This window comes from Diaphorina citri, unplaced genomic scaffold, assembly GCF_000475195.1.
Source record: "Diaphorina citri unplaced genomic scaffold, Diaci psyllid genome assembly version 1.1 scaffold40, whole genome shotgun sequence".
Taxonomy (NCBI): domain Eukaryota; kingdom Metazoa; phylum Arthropoda; class Insecta; order Hemiptera; family Psyllidae; genus Diaphorina; species Diaphorina citri.
Genome location: NW_007377477.1, coordinates 148,606 through 170,808, shown reverse-complemented (window position 1 = coordinate 170,808; position 22,203 = coordinate 148,606). Strand labels below are relative to the sequence as shown.

The 22,203-nt window shown below is 37.2% G+C and overlaps 3 protein-coding genes across 9 annotated transcripts in view; 2 read left to right on the top strand and 1 right to left on the bottom strand.

Annotated features, from left to right (window-relative positions):
- Positions 1-12,532, top strand: part of LOC103513434 (serine/arginine-rich splicing factor 1A-like) — a 30,837-nt gene extending 18,305 nt beyond the window's left edge. Inside the window, exon 5 of the mRNA XM_026826396.1 lies at positions 12,194-12,532. The gene's annotated coding sequence lies outside the window, so the exon portion shown is untranslated. The remainder of the gene's footprint in view (positions 1-12,193) is intronic.
- On the top strand, positions 9,950-13,443 carry LOC103513189 (serine/arginine-rich splicing factor 1A). Of its 3 annotated transcripts, none has more exons than XR_003392603.1 (5): positions 9,950-10,309; positions 11,109-11,302; positions 11,546-11,718; positions 11,837-12,109; positions 13,253-13,443. XR_003392603.1 is itself a non-coding variant. In XM_017445908.2 (5 exons), exons 2-5 carry the CDS (start codon positions 10,146-10,148, stop codon positions 12,032-12,034), a joined length of 729 nt encoding a protein of 242 aa, XP_017301397.1. In that variant the 5' UTR covers positions 9,979-10,045; positions 10,084-10,145; the 3' UTR covers positions 12,035-12,159. The 3 variants fall into 3 exon arrangements, 2 of the variants coding, with proteins under 2 accessions (XP_008476225.1, XP_017301397.1); XM_017445908.2 differs by lacking the exon at positions 13,253-13,443 and having other exon boundaries at positions 9,979-10,045; positions 10,084-10,309; positions 11,837-12,159; XM_008478003.3 differs by lacking the exon at positions 13,253-13,443 and having other exon boundaries at positions 11,837-12,159.
- A 1,620-nt stretch (positions 13,444-15,063) lies between these two features.
- The window catches only part of LOC103513155 (sex-lethal homolog), a 14,689-nt gene continuing 7,549 nt past the window's right edge, over positions 15,064-22,203 (bottom strand). For 4 of the 5 annotated variants that reach the window (XM_008477967.3, XM_026826464.1, XM_026826474.1 and 1 more), the window contains one exon: positions 15,064-15,746. In XM_008477967.3, the coding sequence (XP_008476189.1) occupies positions 15,469-15,746 (278 nt within the window). In that variant the 3' untranslated portion in view covers positions 15,064-15,468. Of the gene's footprint in view, positions 15,747-21,379; positions 21,529-22,203 lie in introns of those variants that run through there. The other variant, XM_008477982.3, reaches the window with a different exon arrangement.

Sequence of the window (22,203 nt, the reverse complement as noted above, 5' to 3'; positions counted from 1 at the left end):
GCCCCGAAATCGTAGAGAGAAGGAAGACAGGATAGGAGAAAGTCAGCCGTTCCGAGAACAAACATTATCCGTTCAGGATAAAAATTCGCCCCGGGCGGGAATCGAACCCCTTGTAAGTGTGGTTAAATTGTTGGCTGTTTTCTTTTACCTGTTGATTGCTGAGAAGATCCCGAGTCAAATGATTGCTGTGAGTGTCATTAACCTCCGCATGATCTGTATTAACGATCCTGTAGTGATCCTTAAACCCCATCAGCTGAAACATTAATAGAATCCCTGATTAGGTAATTGACCGAACAAAATGAGGTCCAAATTTTGATTCGATACTGCATATTCTTATGAAAATTAGATCGTGCAGTGATTTTACAAATGAGAAATCCAAGTGGTGCAACAAGCACATCCACCATCAAATAGTGGAGATGTCTTTACTACCAAAGTTCCGAATTGAACTATTGAAGGAAAAGTGCCTTATTTAATTTTTTGGAAATGGTTTGTTTAACCAAGAAAGAAAGGAAGGTAAGGTCAGTTTCTATCATTATTATCTTTCCTGCTTCGTTGGTGTAGGTGGTTATACGCTGGCATGGTGAACAAGAGAGCGCGAGTTCAATTCCAGCCGAGGTTCGGGACATGGAATACTTAATTTGAGACTTTGACCACAATGATAGCAGTCACCTACTGCTGACGGCTGAAGTAAAGTGTATTTTTTAGGCAGCCTAGTTAGCTTGGAATTTATTTAGCCCTTCTGCTTTGTAAGCGCTAGGTCTCGGGTTCGATTCCCTCCCGGGACGGATTTTATTCTGAACGGAGAAGGTTCGTTCTCGGAACGGCTGGCTTTCTCCCATCCTGTCTTCCTTTCCTCTTCGATTTCGGGACGATAAGACCTTAGCAGTTACAGTTCCCTCTATCAAACCTCTTGAAAAAAAATCTTCCCCTCCCTCCTGGAAAATGTTTCACCCCCTTCCACCCTCCTAGTGTCCTTCCACCCTATCCTCCACATTCCTTGAAAGCTCACAAAAAGTTTTCCGAGTTTCCTCCTACGCGCGTGACCCTCCTGAAAGTCTAGGCTCCTGCTCGAAGCGTCCTTTGAAAAGTCATGTAAAACCTCGCGGTTGACATTGAAAAACCCCCAGCAAGACTGGAAAACGGGGCTTTTCCCACGTGGGAACGGTGGAAAAATCTGCCGTTGTGTCGTTAACTTTCTCAAGTGTGTTAAGAAGGTCGACCGTCCAGGTAAATTTTGCTATAAACGTTAAACACTGTTGAACGTTCAACTTCCATTTTCATGATGGGTGTTTTATGATATTAGGTTATTTTTCGTTCATGTGTGTGTGTATTAGGGGTTAGACTTTTAGGAAGTACGATATTAAGTTGGTTGGTATAGGTACGAAAACATACATACGAGTAGGTATGTTAGATGTTTACCTACCACCTTTTATAATACCTACATCTTTTGTTCTTCTTCTCCTGCCTTTTCCTATTTCAATGATGGGGTTGGCGTTCGTCGTCATCCTCGTTATGTCAGCAGTAGACTGATTTTTTTAAAGACCTTTCTGACAAGACCTAATTAGCTTGGTATGTAGGCCATGTACGCCTCAGGTTCCGCGCGAACTTTATCCTGAACACTTAAGGTTCGTTCTCGGAACGGCTGGCTTTCTCCTATCCTGTCCTCAGTGTCCTCCTTCTCTTTTTTATCCTGAACACTTGAGGTTCGTTCTCGGAACGGCTGGCTTTCTCCTATCCTGTCCTCCTTCTCTGTTCTATTTCGGGGCGATGCTTTACAGTTCCCTTTCTTAAATAAATAAAAAAACAACACAACACAACACAACACACACACAACCCCGATCGAAACTCGTGATTTTGCACCAAAATAAATAGCTCATCTCTAAAGGGAATTTATCTAAAAGAATTCCCAGGTAGGTACTTTTGGCTGAAAAGTCCCTTATTTTTTCCCTAGCTTCCAGGCCTAGCCCCTAGCCCTAGAAAAGCCCCTAAAAGAATAACCTTCTCTGTTCTATTTCGGGGCGATGCTTTACAGTTCCCTTTCTTAAATAAATAAAAAAACAACACAACACAACACAACACACACACAACCCCGATCGAAACTCGTGATTTTGCACCAAAATAAATAGCTCATCTCTAAAGGGAATTTATCTAAAAGAATTCCCAGGTAGGTGCTTTTGGCTGAAAAGTCCCTTATTTTTTCCCTAGCTTTCAGGCCTAGCCCCTAGCCCTAGAAAAGCCCCTAAGAGAATAACAATAATAGTGCTTATTTATACTGCTCGCATAGGACTGAAAAGTCCCTTTACTCCAGCAGTAGGCTACTACTATTATTGTGGTCAAATTATCAAATTATGTCGAGGATAAAATAATTCCATATCTCGGCTGGGATCGAACCCACTCCCTCCTGTTTATAATAGTGCTTATTTATACTGCTCGCATAGGACTGAAAAGTCCCTTTACTCCAGCAGTAGGCTACTACTATTATTGTGGTCAAATTATGTCGAGGATAAAATAATTCCATACCTCGGCTGGGATCGAACCCACTCCCAGGCGAGCGTCTTGACCACTACGCCACCGAGGCAAAAGAAGAAGACGATCTTACTTACCTCCTCCACCAAAGCATGTCCGTGAGCCTCGACCACGGCCTTCGCCTTGTCCACACCTCCAAGGATGTGAACTATCCACTCGTTCGTATAATGCTCCACCGACGTTGGATCATGCAACGGTTGCTCTTCTGAGTCCGATTGTGGCACCGCTGGATCCGATGATAACGTCTTTAAATCCGGTCTAACCGTGTTAGATTCCGATCGAGACGTCTTTGATTCCGGTTGAAAATCCCGTGATTCTTTTTCAAACGGTTTCGAATCCGGTGGAACCGTCTGCGAATTCGGTTGAATCATCTCGAAATTCTACAAATTCCGAGTTCTACGCATTCTGACCAAATTTTATCCCAGAAAGATCTTGCTTGCCAACTCTTTTTGCGGGATTTCGCAGCACTGCGATTCTTTGAACGAAGAGAAAACAAAATGAGCAAAATGGGACTCGTATAATGCTCCACCGACGTTGGATCATGCAACGGTTGCTCTTCTGAGTCCGATTGTGGCACCGCTGGATCCGATGATAACGTCTTCAAATCCGGTCTAACCGAGTTAGATTCCGATCGAGACGTCTTTGATTCCGGTTGAAAATCCTGTGATTCTTTTTCAAACGGTTTCGAATCCGGTGGAACGGTCTGCGAATTCGGTTGAATCATGTTGGAATCCGCTTGAATAGGCTTCCATTCCGGTTTAACTGTGTGAGATTCCGATTGAACCGTATCCGATTCCGATAGGACTTTTTCACGATAAGTATTCGATTCTTCTTGAAACGGTTTCAATTTCGGTCGAAACTCTTTCAGCTCTTCCATCAGACTGGAATATTTCGCGCTCTCGCTTTCCCCAGCCCCTGGGAGGGAGTAACACGGCTTGGGAATGGTACAATAAACAGTAAAGAAAAAAAAAAAAAAAAAAAAAAAAAAAAAAACTATCTATTATAGGTATTTACCTACATACCTACCTAGGGAATGGGTGAGTCATCTATAGAAGAAGAAAGAATTAGAAGAAAATTTCCATTTTATTTTCTTCCAAATATGTCTTACCTTTGTACATTATCGTTCATGATTACAAAACTTAACCCAGTTGGTCTCTAAAAGATGGTCACTTTGATACTTAGACACTTAGATAGTTCGGATTTTTTTTTTTTTTTTCAAACCGAAGACCGAAGCTTTCGAAAGCTTATGAGATAATGAGAGACACGGACTCGAAATAGAAACCAAGAAGAATGAAGAAGAAGAAGAAGAGGAAGAGGAGGAGGAGGAGGAAGAAGAATAAGATACCACACTCCCCTTAGTGTGTGGGAGAGGGAGGCATTCCGGTTTAACTGTGTGAGATTCCGATTGAACCGTATCCGATTCCGATAGGACTTTTTCACGATAAGTATTCGATTCTTCTTGAAGCGGTTTCAATTTCGGTCGAAACTCTTTCAGCTCTTCCATTAGACTGGAATATTTCGCGCTCTCGCTTTCCCCAGCCCCTGGGAGGGAGTAACACGGCTCGGGACTCGGAAGTTGAGGGAGTGGTGTGCTAGATTCTTGGTTGAAGTGAGAGTAAACGAGGAGCATTGTGGCGAGGAGGGTACAGATGAGAAGAGTGAGTACATTGATGATTGTGACGAGAAAGTCTCTGTGAACAAGCGCGATTTCGTGGTAAAGAAGGTTCTGGGTTCGATGCTCCGTATGGTATATATTAAGTAGTTATGTAAAAAATGTGTAAAGGCAAAAAAAATCTCTCTAGAAAAAGTAAAAAACAGTCATGAGTTCACGGAACGAATGCCGCATCTATGTAGGAAACCTACCACCCGACATACGCACCAAAGACATCCAAGACCTCTTCTACAAGTTCGGCAAAGTTACCTTCGTAGATTTGAAAAACAGGAAAGGGCCACCTTTCGCCTTTGTGGAATTCGACGACCCTAGGTAAGTCCATGATCCCTCACAAGCACCTTGTGTGGTTGTGTGAGAACAAAAATGCTTCCTGCTTTGTCCATCATGCAATGCTATTTGTGGCTATTATTATTATTATTATTATTTATTTTTTTTACTTCTCAATTCTCCAATTTCAACCCCAAGATACTTAGTACTCCTTAGCTTTATTATTCAAACTAAGTACCTACCTATGTTGGTGTAGCATCCGAGTACACAACAGTCTGCCAGGCCAAGTTCCAGTAAGCATGACTGTGTATCTTTGTTAGTTATTCCTCAAGTCTGAGAATACCTTTTTGGTACTTTTGCAGAAGTCATGTCCGTGGAATATTGCTACCAAAGGAACTGGCACAAATGAGCAGTGACCAGTGTCACCCCCGTATGTATGAAATCTAAAGATAAGTTTAACTTAAGACAAACTAAAACTGAGCTCTCCGAAAAAAAGGTTAGCTTCCGATGTTAATTGAAAAATTCGATTATAAAGAGAGAAAAAGCGTCAAAGGTAAAAAGAAAATTAGCGTCACCTCTCTTAAAAACCTTAATTGGTGACAATCCCTTCCTTTTCCTCCTAATTCGTGGGTAATGTGACCTAATCAGTTTTTCAGTCTAAATTACTCAAAAATAATCAAGAATAGGTATGTAGGTAGTAGGTACTTAAAGACTGGTGCGAAGGTAGGTACCTAGGTACTTACTCGTACCTTGTTTTCTTGTACTGCCCGAATAGGTCTGAAAATTCCCTTTAGGTAGGTCTGACAATTCCCTTTAGGTAGGTACCTAACTGGCTAGATTTAATGAAATTTGGCAAGATTTTCATTTCAAGTTAAACTTAAGTTTATCTTTAGATTTCATACATACGGGGGTTAATATAGGGTTAGGTTAAATGCAAGAAGGAGTTTTCACAATTAGAGCAGTGATTAGTGTTATTATAGGGTTAGGTTAAATTCAAAAAGGAGCTTTTCTTTTCCACAGATGTGACTTCTGCATAATTACCACCTTTTCCTACAAGGAGAAAGCCAGCCGTTCCGAGAACGAACATTATCCTATCAGGATAAAATCCGCCCCGGGCGGGAATCGAACCCGCGGCCTAGCACCCACAAGGCAGACGCACTACCAACTAAGCTGGCTGATTCTATCACTGAACGCGTCGATAAGAAAAAAAAAAGACATAAAAATAGACAAGCCTACAGGAACGCTGGGTCACGGATTCCATTCTTTCTTATAACCTGAACTCTTTTTTTCGATTTCGAGATGATAAGGCTAAAAATAAAAAAAAGTCAGGATCATGGAGGGAAACTTGTGATATTCGTAATACCGAGTCGAGTTTGTCACACCAACTAGGTATGTAGAAAACTGTTCTCTGGGGAACAATTTTCCTCAGAAATAATGAGAAAATGACTAATTTAATTCAAATTTTTGGAATTTTGACCTCCAAGCCCAAGGAGTCTAATTTTCATCACCTTCCATTTGTTTATTTTTTCCATTTTTTCAATTTCATGATCAAGATTTGTTTATCTTTCTTAAAATCAGCTGATTGAAAAATGCAGTTTGATTGGGATAGGGGGAAAAGGGAAATTTTGCCGGGCTTTTACAATGCGGCAACACTGCAATCTTGTAAACAAACCCAGGGAAAATGGCGGATTTGCGCTCACCGCTTGAGGAAAGGAAAGAGCGTTTCCGCGGGAAAATCGGAGATTTGAATTTCAAACTAAAATATCTCGGTAGAAAAAAATCGGATCTAGCACAGGGGAGCGTGTTGAGGACGAGATTTTTCGAGAAAAATCCCATGACAACAGTAGGGGGATGGGATTTTACTTTTCATAAAACGTCCCTTTCCCACCATAAATTCTTTGTTTATTTTTGACTTGTAATTTTTATAAATTTTATTTTCTGTTTCTCAAGACCTCACAACTTTTGAAGAATTTGAAGTAAAATTTCGTTTTTCCTATTCCTAATAATTACTTACCTAACCTAATAATTATTAGGTACTTACCTAATAATTAGTTTTCTCAACCTCTTTTCATTCTTGCGCTAATTCAAGTCACAAGTGAGTGTTTCTGTCCTAGACCATAAAAGGAATATTCCTACCAAATTTCAGCTTTCTAGGTGTTGTGGTTCTAGAGATAGAGCGATCAGTGTGTGAACTATGAAATGTGAACTGTGAATGGATCTCGTTCTTATAATATAAGATCAATGTACCTATTTTTCTTCTATTACCGTCATCTGAGGTGACTTTGCACCTGCCCGGGTGACTTTGCACCAACTCAGTAAAATGTTTTGAATGCTGACTGAATGCTTCTGGAGGAAGTAAAAAAATATTTAAAAATATGATAAAATAGCTGATATCTTTGTGAATAAATATATGAGCACTTTGAGGTTATGTTTACTTTCATTTTAGAGTTATCAGTCGTTGAAGCAGGACCCCTTGAAAGCAGTGTGAAAAAGCTCCGGAAAATTAAAAGCTGCAGCAGTCCCATGGTGTGATAGGCTAAGTGTAAATATATGATTAACTTCTAAATTTAGTCTGCAAGCTGTTTAAAAAGGTTTTATAGTGCTATCTTCCACTAAAATCAAGTAATTTGCCTTAATCTGACATAATGTCATTTCCTCGTGTTTCTGGGGTGAGATTGCACCATGGTGCAATGTCACCACCTATGAAAACCACTTGTTACTAATCTGATATTTTCTTGGTGAAAAGTCACCCCGCAATATAGTTATTTATCTTGGTATTTTGAAAAAATTAGGTCTTGAGCAAGAGAATAACATGTGTAATAAGAATTTTGAAAAGAAACGGTAGGTAGGAATTTTTTTTTTTTTTTTGAAAAAAATACTAGGTATAACAATTGACCGAACTGTATCGTGTTTGGTATCGAAAAAATTGTAAGAATGTCCTCTTTCTAATTCCGTTGAGAACATTGCACCAGGTATTGTGTGAAAGCCACAGTAGATGGTTGAAATTTTTGGTGCAATGTCAACCCGTCCTATGGGAGACTTTGCACCAAACTTTGACAAAAAAAATAAAATAGAAGGACAACCTAAATTTATAATCAAATTAATTAAAAATAAAGCTAAACTCTTTGGCTACCTTTTCATAGCATTTTTAACGCTGAAAAATATTTGGTTGCAAAGTTATAACAAGGTATCCAAAAAATTGAGTAAAAGTGGTGCAAAGTCACCTCAGTTTACGGTATTTTTTTTTCCCGGCGAAGAAATACTAGCGGAAAAAACCATAATAACTAACTGTAAAATAAAAATAGCAATAATTTTTTGATATTTTTTTAAAGTTTTAACTTTAAAAAGAGGAAAAGCGAGCAGGGCACTAGCAAACGTGGAAGGAGTTTTCCTCTTTTTAGCCTTTTGGTTGGGAAAGGGTTGTTTACCTCGCATTTTCTTTGCTTTACCCCAGTGCTTCTCAAAGTTGTTGCTACCGCTGCACACTTTCAAAAAAAAAGAGGAAAAGCGAGCAGGGCACTAGCAAACGTGGAAGGAGTTTTCCTCTTTTTAGCCTTTTGGTTGGGAAAGGGTTGTTTACCTTGCATTTTCTTTGCTTTACCCCAGTGCTTCTCAAAGTTGTTGCTACCGCTGCACACTTTCAAAGGCTCCAAACTTGCCGCGGCACACAGTTTGAGAAGCACTGCTTTACCCCTTTGAATACAGTTCATGTGTGTGTGTATTAGGGGTTAGACTTTTAGGAAGTACGATATTAAGTTGGTTGGTATAGGTACGAAAACATACATACGAGTATGTTAGATGTACCTATTACCTACCTACTTTTATACCTACATCTTTTGTTCTTCTTCTCCTGCCTTTTCCTATTTCAATGGTGTTGGTGTTCGTCGTCATCCTCGTTATGTCAGCTCAGTAGACTGATTTTTTTTAAGACCTTTCTGACAAGACCTAATTAGCTTGGTATGTAGGCCTTGTAGGCCTCACGTTCCGCCCACGGCGCGAACTTTATCCTGAACACTTGAGGTTCGTTCTCGGAACGGCTGGCTTTCTCCTATCCTGTCCTCCTTCTCTGTTCTATTTCGGGGCGATGCTTTACAGTTCCCTTTCTTAAATAAATAAAAAAACAACACAACACAACACAACACACACACAACCCCGTGTTGTGAGCATAATACTCGTTGAAAGAGGGCATGACAAATTCATCCTCCGGGCTTGTCTTGTACACTTTCTCTCCGTACAGAGTACCCGCCTCCCAGCCTTCTGTGTTCTTCATTAGCTCGGTCTCTTCATCGCGAATCTTGCGCATGGTCTTCAGAAGACTGAGGAAGAGAGAGAGAAAAAAAGAAGTTTTCATCAATCAGTGCAAAATCTAGTCAGTTCTCATAGCATATAGTTTTTTTACTTTCTATTACTACAGTATAGCAAGCTATACTAGTAATGAAAGTACCTATTGCAATCGGTCCAAATTTTCAAAATCAGGAAATGGTTGGAAATATCCGTTTTGGGATCCCCTGATGTCAAAAAAGTGATTTTCAGCCCATGGTCTGTACGTATGTATGTATGTACTATGTACAGGTTTAAACGGGAAAAGGTGGTAGACAAAATATCTCAAGAACGGTTTGTCCTAGAGCGATGAAATTTGGTATGCTATCCTGGTAGGGTCCAAGGACGCAACTGTAACAATTTGGTAAAAATCGGTCAGTCAATCATCTAGATATCAACCAAAGTCATAGTTACTTAACCTTTTTTTGTGAGAAAAAGGGGGTATACAAAATATCTCAAGAACGGTTTGTCGTAAAGCAATGAAATTTAGTATGATATACCGGTAGGGTCCAAGGACGTGATTGTAAAAATTTAGTAAAAATTGGACAGTCACTCATCCAGATATCAACCAAAGTCATTGTTGCTTTGGACTTGGAAATTTTTTCAAAAAAGTTCAATTTTTGAACATTTTAAACAATCCCTTATTACATGAGGAGTATTTTGAGATAGAAAATTTTCGACCGAAAATATACTTTTTCGGTATTAATTTTTCAAAATTTAATGCAGATAAACATAGGATAACAAGTCAAGTAATCTTTATTTGTTATGTTGAATGAAATTCTTACTTTCTATCTTTCTCTGCAATGAGCAATGGCATCAAAGCAACGGTGGCACTGTTGTTTTCCGCTCTCTCCCTTCTGACTTGTTCTCTATTTAATCGCCAGAGATAAATACCAACAGCTGTTGATACAATGTATGTGGGAATAATGGTATACCCTGAAAAAGAAGAAAAGAAAATATATTAACACAAGTACCAAGTATTAGGTGTCTATTAACTTAGAAAAATATGTTAAATGGTTTCCTGGTAATTATGCAGAAGTCACGTCCGTGGAAAAGAAAAGTTCCTTTTTGTTTTTAACCTAACCCTATAATACCAAAAAAATATATCGATATATATCGATATATCGACGAAAAATATATCGATATATATCGGTTTTCGATATATCGCAACATCCCTATGCCGAAGCGCCGAAGGCTTGGCTGTAGTTTGTAATTTCCTAGTTCGTAGCTTTATTTTTTGTTCTCGTTTAATTCATCAAGAAGGAGAGTGTTCTGTCTTGTTTAAAAATCGAACATTTAACTCTATTTCACTGTTCATCCGTAAGTGGTAAATCTCTCTAGGAAAAAGTAAAAAACAGTCATGAGTTCACGGAACGAATGCCGCATCTATGTAGGAAACCTACCACCCGACATACGCACCAAAGACATCCAAGACCTCTTCTACAAGTTCGGCAAAGTTACCTTCGTAGATTTGAAAAACAGGAAAGGGCCACCTTTCGCCTTTGTGGAATTCGACGACCCTAGGTAAGTCCATGATCATCCCTCACAAGCACCTTGTGTGCTTGTGTGAGAACAAAAATGCTTCCTGCTTTGTCCATCATGCAATGCTACTTGTGGCTATTATTATTATTATTTTTTTTTTTACTTCTCAATTCTCCAATTTCAATCCCAAGATACTTAGTACTCCTTAGCTTTATTAATCAAACTAAGTACCTACCTATGTTGGTGTAGCATCCGAGTACACAGCAGTCTGCCAGGCCAAGTTCCAGTAAGCATGACTGTGTATCTTTGTTATTTATTCCTCAAGTCTGAGAATACCTTTTTGGTACTTTCTTCCTGAAGAAGAACAGGAAGAAATATTCTCTGAAGTTTTCTCTGAATTACATCAGTTGTCATTGAGCAACAAGAAATTGAAAAAGTCCAGAGTTTATGTCAAACCTAAGAAAACAGGATAATTATTGAAATTAATTACTTGAGGTGAGTAGCTTGTAAAAATTGAAGCTTTTAAGGGCTATGGTTTACCTACAGATTTTGTTCTCTTCTGGAGAAACTTCATTTAAATATTTTATTTATCAATAAATTTATTCATAATAGTTTTTTTTGGTAGTTCTGCAAAAGTCACGTCTGTGGAATATTGCTACCAAAGGAACTGGCACAAACAAGCAGTGACCAGTGTTATTATAGGGTTAGGTTAAATGCAAGAAGGAGTTTTCACAATTAGAGCAGTGATTAGTGTTATTATGGGGTTAGGTTAAATACAAAAAGGAGCTTTTCTTTTCCACAGAATTTACCATTTCTCATACCTTTGTGTTTCTATTCACAGAGATGCTGAAGACGCTGTTCATGCCAGAGATGGATATGACTATGACGGCTACAGACTGCGTGTAGAGTTTCCAAGAGGTGGAGGTCCATCACAGGGAGGTTTCCGTAAGAGCTATGGTGGTGGATTTAGTGGAGACCGAGGCAAAGGAAGAGGACCTCCGGCAAGACGATCACAATACAGAGTTCTTGTTACTGGTAAGAGTGGGAGTGAAGCAAGGGAAGATGTGGTTCTAATAAAAATAAGAATAAAATATACCTTGTTTATCCTGCCAGAAAGAATGAAAGGCCCTGCAGTCTAAACAAGGTCTTATTTATTTCATGGCTCAAAGTTTTTGACTAAATGAGTGCATGACTTCTCTACATTGAAATTTTGCTGATAAGTTTTTTTTTTCTAATTAATATCAGAGGCAGAGCATTAATCTAATTTTATCTTTACAGGTTTGCCACCATCAGGAAGTTGGCAAGATTTGAAGGATCACATGAGAGAGGCTGGAGATGTTTGCTTTGCTGATGTTTACAAGGACGGAACTGGTGTTGTGGAATTCCTCCGACATGATGACATGAAATATGCATACAAGAAACTAGATGATTCCAGATTCCGCTCACATGAGGTTTGTATTTTTATCACTGTGACAATCATCATTAATTAAAAAAAAAGAAAAAAAGCTCAATAGTTTGTTAGGATATTGATATGACACATATAATATGAAAAATTTTCACTTGTTCCAGGGTGAGGTGGCTTACATTCGTGTCAAAGAAGACTACAGTGGTTCTGCCCCTGATTCTGATGATGGTCGTAGTCGGTCCCGTTCAAGATCACGCAGTTATCCCAGCCGAAGTGGTGGTGGAGGTGGTCGGGGTCGTGGATCTCCAACCTACTCTCCAGTGCAACGATCAAGCTACTCTCGTTCACGGTCCCGCTCTTAAATGGAAATCCCCTAGAGAGATGGTGCAATTGGCTCAATCTTTGACATGTTCACACCTGTGACCCACAAGATTCAGATGATTTGGGGACTTGTGTGCTTTGAGTGGACCAATGATATATTGACACAAGAGGTGTATCAATCATACTTCTGATTTATTGACATGTTCACAACTGTGACCCACAAGATTCAGATGATTTGGGAACTTGTGTGCTTTGAGTGGACCAATGATATATTGACACAAGATGTGTATCAATCATACTTCTGATTTGTTGGATGGAAACTTTTGGATTTTCAAGATTTGAGACAGTCTAAATCTTGTAAGACATTTTTCCCCTTTTGTTTTCATTATTTTTCTCTATCATAACTATTTGAAAGCTTTTACTAACCTAAATGTAACTCTATTGTGTTTGATATCAGTGAATATTACCATACCTTGGTTGATTCTATTTTGTTACAAGAAAATACTGAAAATTTAGAACTAAGGTATTTGAGATAGGCCAATTGCCAACCATCTGCTTATTTTTATTATTTTTTCTTTTTTCAAATCATGAATTATAATTTTGAATGTATATCTCTTTCTTAGAGATATACTTACAATTTTTGATTCTATTTTGTTACAAGAAAATACTGAAAATTTAGAACTAAGGTATTTGAGATAGGCCAATTGCCAACCATCTGCTTATTTTTAATTTTATTCTTTTTTCAAATCATGAATTATAATTTTGAATGTATATCTCTTTCTTAGAGATATACTTACAATTATTTAAGTAGTTACAACTTAAATTGAGCCATGCTTTATGTCTATGGAGAGGCAAAGAGTACATACAGTAACTATGCCTTCTTGTTCTCTTTTGATTATTTTCAACTTGAATCAAAACAATATTGTGTGTAACAGATAATGGAAATTTTGAGGTTTTCCTTAAAAATGAACGTTTCAGCATTTTATGGTTGCACAAACCTTTTGTGTCTTGTTATCTTGAACTTGGTGATAATCAAAATCTTTTAGGTTGTGCAACTACTAAAGATTTCAATCTCTCAATATCTCAAGTATAGATTAACTTTTTGAAATATTGTTTTTAAAATATAAATATCCCCCATTTTGAAAATTACTCAATTGATGTTTCATCCTTTATTTTAAGCTAAATACCCAAATGCATTTTGCAATCCTGATTTATCATGTCACTAATCCTGAATTTTGTTTTGTTCTGTTTCTAAATAGCTCCTTGAGGAGAAGGAGGAGAAGAGAATGGACTTAGAGGGACAGGACAGGATCTAGGAAAGGATTGACTAATACATTGATAAAAAACTTGAGGACTTTTGAATTCTCTGGAGGATCTGTGAAGGGAGGATCTTTCAAAGACCGGCTTTGGATTACCTCTCTTCAGGAAGGACTCAGAGTTGAAGAGAACCAGGACATGACTTTAAGGATGCCTTATCAAGGACATTTTCCTTTGTAAGGAAAAAGGACTTGTTATGGATTTCCTTCTTCAGGTTTAAGGACTAATTAAAAAAAAAAAAGGAAATTTGTGGACTTTCTTCGGACATTGAAATGGTTTTAAAAAATTAAAAATAAAGGTTTTACAATATGTGTGAAAAAAAAAAATACATAAAAGTTTTACAATGTAGGTTTGGATTAAAAATAAAATTGAGAGTACTCTCCATATACAAAAATTTTAGCCCCCATTTTTTCTCTTTCTTGACTGAGTATTTTTACAGTGCAAGCATTCCCCTCCCCCTTAAAGGCTGTTAATAAAATTTAACCTTCAAATGCTCACTGTTATACCCCCTTCGGTTTTTGTATTAATAAGGACTCCAATTTTTACAATGCAAATAACAATTATTGATAATTTAACAGTTAAAAAAATATAAATAAATGAAAATTACAGACTTATGAGTTTAAAAAAATCAAAATAAAAGTACACAGAGGAATAAAAAATTAAAAATAAAAGTACATGATTTCTCAAAATAATAATAAATAAAAATAACAATTGGTCTTATCCTCATTTATTTGAGATTTTGACCACATAATAATGGAGCTCTAAGGGTTAGGTGGTAGAAAACGCCTCCGGCGTTAACCTCGCCTTCCACTCAAGAGTTTATTGTTATTATGAAATCATCATCTCGAGTAATAACGTATTATCATTCCATTATTTCACTTCTGGATGGATGTGTGGGTGTTTTTAGGAGCCAGCCAGAAGGTTGTTTTATAGAGGGAACTGTAATAACAAAGCTCTTAATCTAAGGAAAAAAAGTCAAAAGCCAGCCGTTCCGAGAACGAACTTATCTGTTCTGGATAGAGTTCGCCCCGGGCGAGAATCGAACCCGCAATCTAGCTCTTTCAAGGCAGGCGCGCTAGCGATACCCTCCAAGCTACCTGCTGTTTCTACCTGCCTTTGGCCGGCCACTCACTATCAGGTAGACAGGCGTATCTGTCAGGTTTACCTGATATTTAGTGGCCGACCTTTGTTCTACACTTCTACAGAAAACGAAACAAGTTTTTTTTTTTCAATGAAGTTTACAAGAAGTAGGTACAGGTACCTACTTTGGAGATATTTTTATTACCTATAAAGTATAAATAAAGAATATCTTTTACAAATTAATATGACTAATTCTAGAAAGTTAAGGGTAAAGAGGAGAAAAAAAATCTAAAGCCGGAATGGAATTTTGAAAGTAAAAAAAAGAGTAAATTATACATAGGTATTCTTTTAAAACTAGGTATCAGTATTAAGTTATTGTTACCTACGCTCTATCATACTCTTTGCATCAGTAACTCTTTATTATTAGTTTAGTAGTAGATACTTAAAGTCAAATCGAGCTTTATGTCATTGAGGATAAATTGGTAATCAAAAACAATTGATTTAAAATAATGATAAAAGAGAACCTACAATAATAATTAATAACATTCACAAACTGACATGAGGTGAAGGAGAAAAAAGAGAAGAATGGATAAAAAAGTGAAAGGAAATTCAAGTAAAAAAGGACAAATCGCAACAAAAGAAAATTATCAAGAATTTCATCCTCACTCTCACACAGCTATTATAAGTTATAAGTGAGATTTTGAAGTTTCCTATATGGAAGAAAGTAAAAACACAATGATGTCCAATTTTAGTTTCTGCCCAGGATATAAACAATCTATTATGACAACATGGGACGACTTGTGAGTTAAACCAAACAAACGTTTCGTCTCCATTTCTTTAAGTGTACGTCAGGTATGTTATAGACAGATAGAACATCACACCTATTCTTCATTGAGGAGTGTGGATGTGGTAGTGCTCCACTCTACCCAGTCAATCAAAGTATTCTGACACATTTCATTCAAATCTCATGCACAGAAAACCAAATTTGAAACATTATTAGTTTTTGGGAACCTCGAAAAATCTCTCTAATTTGTACAAAAACATGCCACAATTCATTGGTCTCGTCCAAGGGGAGGTTTTAATAATATCCCCCTCCAATATTAAACCCCACCGGGTTATATCTCATGTTGTTAAACTTCCCCTGGCGGGCGGGTCCACCAGTGCCTTGGCCTCCTTGACTGTAACCTCCGCCTTGGTTGAAACCTCCCTGGTTGAACCCTCCAGGGCCTCCTGCACCTCCTTGAATGGCTCGCAGGTTGTTATTCAGACGATTGGCGCCCTGGGCGTAATTCTGGCGGGCCTTGGACGGACCTGGGCCGCCCTTGAGACCGCCCATTCCCATACCTGCAGGACCGCCTGGAAGAGGAGAAAAACGGGTTAAAAACTGAAATAGATTTTTTAGAGAGGGAGAAAAGAGATTAAAACTGTAATGGATTAAGAAAGATAGAAAAACAATTATGTAGGTGCCTAAATGAAAATAAAATGTTCACAACTGAATTTACAAGTGCTGACATTGAGGAAAGAAACACAAAAGCATTTGTTGGTGAAATTGAAGAAGAGTATGTAATTATTTTTTTTTATGTTTTTGTTTTTTGTTTTTTTTTTTTTTTTAATTGATGAACAAATTAAAATAAAGAATACAATGCTTGTTTTAAAAAATAATAAATAAAGTACAAATGTGGTTTTAAAAAATTAAAAATAAAGGTTTTACAATATGTGTGAAAAAAAAAAATACATAAAAGTTTTACAATGTAGGTTTGGATTAAAAATAAAATTGAGAGTACTCTCCATATACAAAAATTTTAGCCCCCATTTTTTCTCTTTCTTGACTGAGTATTTTTACAGTGCAAGCATTCCCCTCCCCCTTAAAGGCTGTTAATAAAATTTAACCTTCAAATGCTCACTGTTATACCCCCTTCGGTTTTTGTATTAATAAGGACTCCAATTTTTACAATGCAAATAACAATTATTGATAATTTAACAGTTAAAAAAATATAAATAAATGAAAATTACAGACTTTTCTCAACCGTAAGTCAGACAGTACTAAAAGTAGCATCATTCGATTCGGCGTGAAAAATCACATTGATTAGAGTATTCACATCCGAATGACCAAATGTTTTCGATGTCTTTTACCGTTTATACGAAATAAGGGTTAAGCAATAATGACTTTGGTTAATATCAGGATGGGTGACTGTCCGATTTTTACCAAATTGTTACAGTCGCGTCTTTGGACCATACCGGGATAGCATACCAAATTTCATTTCTGTACGTCAAACCGTTCTTGAGATATTTTGTTCACAACCTTTTCAACATTTTCCACGAAATGAGGGTTAAGCAACAATTAGTTTGGTTAATATCTGGATGGGTGATTATCCGATTTTTACCAAATTGTTACAGTCGCGTCCTTGGACCATACCGGGATAGCATACCAAATTTCATTTCTCTACGACAAACCGTTTTTGAGATATTTTGTTCACAACTTTCTACTTTTTCCCATTTAAACCTGTAGTACGTACAGACCATGAGACAAACCGGTCTTGAGATATTTTGTATACAACCTTTTCCCATTTAAACCTGTGGTACATACATACGTACAGACCATGGGACAAAAACTACTTTTTTGTTCTACTTTTTCCCATTTAAACCTGTAGTACGTACGTACGTAACGTACAGACCATGGGCTAAAAACCACTTTTTTGAATCAGGGTCAAAACACGGATATTTCCAACCATTTCCCGATTTTTGAAAATTTGGACCGATTGCAATACTTTCATTACTAGTATAGCTCCGCTATACTGTAGTAATAGAAAGTAAAAATTTTAGCCCCCATTTTTTCTCTTTTTTGACTGAGTATTTTTACAGTGCAAGCATTCCCCTCCCCCTTAAAGGCTGTTAATTTAACATTCAAATGCTCACTGTTATACCCCCTTTGGTTTTTGTATTAATAAGGACTCCAATTTTTACAATACAAATTACAATTATTGATAATTTAACAGTTAAAAAAAATATAAATAAATGAAAATTACAGACTTGAGTTTAAAAAAATCAAAATAAAAGTACACAGAGGAATAAAAAATTAAAAATAAAAGTACATGATTTCTCAAAATAATAATAAATAAAAATAACAATTGGTCTTAAAAAAAAATATATGATATTTTCCATTATGGTTTCTCAAATCTCAGAAAATCGCCGTTCGTTGTTTTCGTAACTTGCAGTTGTTGGTTTTAAGTCTTGCGGAAAAATTTCTGGTGTACAAAGAAGTTACATACCTCCAAATTCAAGGGTTCGCCACTGGTAAAAGGACACAACTTTCCAAACTCCTTGAATTCCAAACACGTTCACTGATTCCTGGACCTTCTTCTCATAGCACATTTGTACACCTCAACAAAATCTTGCTTTTGAATGATGGAGTTTTCAATCAGGGAGTTTCTCCAAAGCTATCTCATTTGAATCAAGTCATCGCCTTCAAGATTCAACATTCAGGGCATACTTTGCCAAAAGGCAAGTTTAAAACTTCTTCAGTGTTCTTACAAACCTAAATAGAAATTTTAAAAACACAGGCTTCCCCCAGCCCCCGTAAATTGTAAATTTTCCTTAGAATATCAACAAAAATATTTTTTTCCTAAGAATTTAAAATTGCCTTTACTTACTTACCTACCTAAAATATTTATTTGATTAAAAAAGCTTATCCCAGAACCAAGAACAAATATCTGACAAATTTGACAAAGTCAGAAAAATTTCTGGTGTACAAAGAAGTTACATACCTCCAAATTCAAGGGTTCGCCACTGGTAAAAGGACACAACTTTCCAAACTCCTTGGACCATTTCAAACACGTTCACTGATTCCTGGACCTTCTTCTCAGGGCACATTTGTACACCTCAACAAAATCTTGCTTTTGAATGATGGAGTTTTCAATCAGGGAGTTTCTCCAAAGCTATCTTATTTGAATCAAGTCATCGCCTTCAAGATTCAACATTCAGGGCAAACTTTGCCAAAAGGCAAGTTTAAAACTTCTTCAATGTTCTTACAAACCTAAATAGAAAAAACACAGGCTTCCCCCAGCCCCCGTAAATTGTAAATTTTCCTTAGAATATCAACAAAAATATTTTTTTCCCAAGAATTAAAAATTGTCTTTACTCACCTACCTAAAATATTTATTTGATTAAAAAAACTTATCCCAGAACCAAGAACAAATATCTGACAAATTTGACAAAGTCGGAAAAATCTACCAAAATACAATAAAACAACTCCAGATAGTTTTGTAGTTTTAAACAAATACAAAAAAGTAATCAAAATTGTATTTCTTTGGTAATTTTGTACACATCTTCCTTCCATAACATAACATGGTTAGAGATCTATCTTGTTTAGTAATGGAAAATATCCGCATCATCAAATGATTTCACTTGATGGAAATTGAAGGATACCAAAATTACCGAAAAAAAAAAAGAAAAAACAAATTAAATGATAAAAAAAAATATGAATAGATAAAATTATTACTTTATAAAAAAAAAAGAGAAAAAAATGTAGATATAATATGAATAATAATTTATATTGATGGCTGTTAATTATGACCGGGACCAGTAAGTTTAATTTGAGATTGTGATCTCGGCCCTTAGGAGACTAATGATGGTTTTTCTTTTTAGCTTGGAGTGCCATTATTTCACCTATTTAATATTCTATCCTCCAAGAAAGATGGTATGAAGTGCAATACGAAGGGCTTTGTTTTGTAAGATTTGTAATTTTTTATAATTTGTTTTACAAGTAGAGTTCCATGCAGGTGATGCATATCTAAGGGAAAATCCTATATTAGGAAGGACGGGACTTTGCAGGATATTTTCGTTATTTGAGAATACATGGAAGACTTTTTGACAAGGATTTCCTTGCCACAGGAACTTTTCCTCGGAGAACTTACAAGAAAGGACACACTCTTTAGACCACTCTAAAGGAAAATCCTATATTAGGAAGGACACAGGACTTTTTGGCAAGGACTTAGCAGGATCTTTTCCTAAATACATGGAGGGCTTGTGGCATCAGCCAATTGGTGCTCCATTGAGGACTTTTTAGTTCTTAAATTAAGAAAGATAAAATATGACTGTGTATAACTACTGTGATTTTTTTTCCCCCCAAACAAGATATAATATACCTATTAAAATCTCAAACAAGATATACCTATTAAAAAACCTGCCTCGGTAGTGTAGTGGTCAAGACGCTCGCCTGGTAAACAGGAGGATTTGGATTACCTCTCTTCAGGAAGGACTCAGAGTTGAAGAGAACCAGGACATGACTTTAAGGATGCCTTATCAAGGACATTTTCCTTTTAAGGAAAAAGGACTTGTTATGGATTTCCTTCTTCAGGTTTAAGGACTAATTAAAAAAAAAAGGAAATTTGTGGACTTTCTTCGGACATTGAAGGATGAGATGATGTGAAGAGGAAGGATCCATTTTGGAAACGGGGGAAGAAAGGATGGACAGGACTTCTGAACTTAAGGAAAAGGACATTGGATTAACATCTTCAGGATTAAGGACTATTTTAGAAAGTTTCTCCTGGGAAAAATGGCCAAAATTTACCTGGTCAATAAATTTCTTGGGACAAATTTCAAACAGGGCTTGGACTTTTTTTTGCTCTCTTTGTATGGATGTTTTGGTTTCCTTTCAGGATGAAATGCTACACAGGACTATTGGAAAGAGACTCATTTCTAAAAGAGTTATTTTTACTACTGGAGTTTTCCTTAGACGGAAAGGAGACAGGATTTGTTAAAAGGGAATCCAAATTGAACCGGAACTTCCCTGAGATTTCATTCCCATTTTGGGAAAGTGTCACCTTGTCCAAAAGGATAACGCATCTGCTACGGGGAAATAACTTTCCTTGAGGAATTCCTGTTTCCTCACTTTGGGACATTAATAGGACTTTTTCAAGGAATTTCTTTGGGAAGGACATCGGAAAAGGACTTGATTCTTCACCTGGAGTTTACTTGAATAACGGATTTCCTTTGAAAAGGAATAGGAAACGTATTGAATGTGTACAGGACTTTTTCACCAGGACTTCACAGGACCTTTCCCTTATTTGAAAACGTGAAGGATTTGTGGGAAAGGACTTACCTACCCTCTCTAAATCTAAAGGAAAATAATTGAGGAATCCTTGATATTTCCACATTTGAAAAGGAATAGGAGACAGAACCTTTTGTTCAGGATTTTCTTGCCACAGGAACCTTACCCTGGAGGACTTGCAGGACACACTCTTTAAACCACTCTAAGGGAAAATCCTATATTAGAAAGGACGGGACTTAGATTTTGAAAATTTGGACCGATTGCAATACTTTCTCATTACCTTGTATAGGTTCCCTATACGTAAAGGTAATAGAAAGTAAAAATCTCTTAATACGTATATAAAATCATGCTCTGGGAAATTGAATTTTAATGACTAATGTCAGCTGAGTGAAACTTTGTATTGAAAATTACAAATGACCTTATAAAGAAGAAAGAAATAGAAGAATTTGAATGTACAAATTCAGGAATGACATATCCAAAATATTTCATTATATATAAAAAAAAAAATCTAATAATTTTTCAGGGTTCAGTCGTTCAACAAAGCTGGATTGAAATTTTTAGTAAACCGATATATTGTTCACAACAAGTAAAATTTTACTTTCTAATAATTTTCCAGAGTTCAGTCATTTTAAACTGGTTTGAAATCTTTAGTTAAGCGGACTTATTGTTTAGACTTGAGGATTTCTGTTTGTCAGAGGGAATGTCTTCACTTGTTGAACTGAACCCCACAATCATTCCCATCCTGGGTGAAATCATTCTTTCCGCCTTGTCGGCCGCCGCCATTGGGTAAGCCGCGCCCCGGTCGGCCTATCCCATTCGTGCTTTCAGATTTCGTTTTCTCTCCGTCCGTCTCTTGCTCTCCATTGGCGGCATTTTTCTTCTTCTTGTTCTTCCTCGGGCGGCGCGGGGGACGTTGGTTTCGTGACGGATAATAGTAATAGTCATCGTAGTAGTAATCGTTGTAGTAGCCCTGCGGCTCATAGAAGCGACCGCCCGGACCGCCCCCGTACATTAATTGTCAGGAGGCGCCCTTGGACTTTTTGTTTTTGCCCTCAGAGTTGACCCACTGCTTGTAGCTGTGCTTAATGGCTATGGGAAAGGGAAGGGGACACAATACATAGAATCAATATGAGTGAACTTGGGTAGGCAGACACATACTAGTCTTACTCCAATTATAGACACAGAGGCATGGTGGTATAACTTTGGTTAGATTTACCTACATTTAGTTATGAGTTAAAAAAAAAAAATGTTTGGCAAATAAGCACGTATAAAGTTCAAATTTAACTCATCGAAAGACACAAATTCCATGGTGTACTAATTCATAAACAAATGGCTTACACACAGATCAGAGAATATCAGGTTGATGTCAATATTGTCAATGGGTATGGTATAAAGTTCACTTTTTTTTCCCCCTTTAAAGCGCTTTAACACTACGTACAGTAGGTCGTTCACGCTGATATCCCTAGTTTATATTCGGTTAAACAGATTGAGAGTTTTGATGTATAGGAATAGGGAATCGATGCCTTCAACATCATCAGCTAGGGAGGGAGGTGAGGGTAAAGAGGCGCAGAGGCGCGGGTGTGGGCGTGGGTGATACAGACAAGGATATGATGGATGGTGAGAATATCTCCGCACTGGCAAAGGGGTTGAGGCTCACGGGTGAATATATGCTTGTGAGTCAATCGAGTGTGGCCAATCCTGAGTCTCGTGAGCACCTGGTGCTCTATCCTGGTGCTCCTTTGACTGGATGGCCACTCCACGATG

Bases quoted from the DNA above. Each gene is read 5' to 3' on its own strand.
- LOC103513189 (XM_008478003.3), top strand. From the start codon at position 10,146: ATGAGTTCACGGAACGAATGCCGCATCTATGTAGGAAACCTACCACCC. The intron at 10,310-11,108 runs GTAAGTCCATGA...TTCTATTCACAG, and splicing joins GTGGAATTCGACGACCCTAG to AGATGCTGAAGACGCTGTTC. The intron at 11,719-11,836 runs GTTTGTATTTTT...CACTTGTTCCAG, and splicing joins CCAGATTCCGCTCACATGAG to GGTGAGGTGGCTTACATTCG.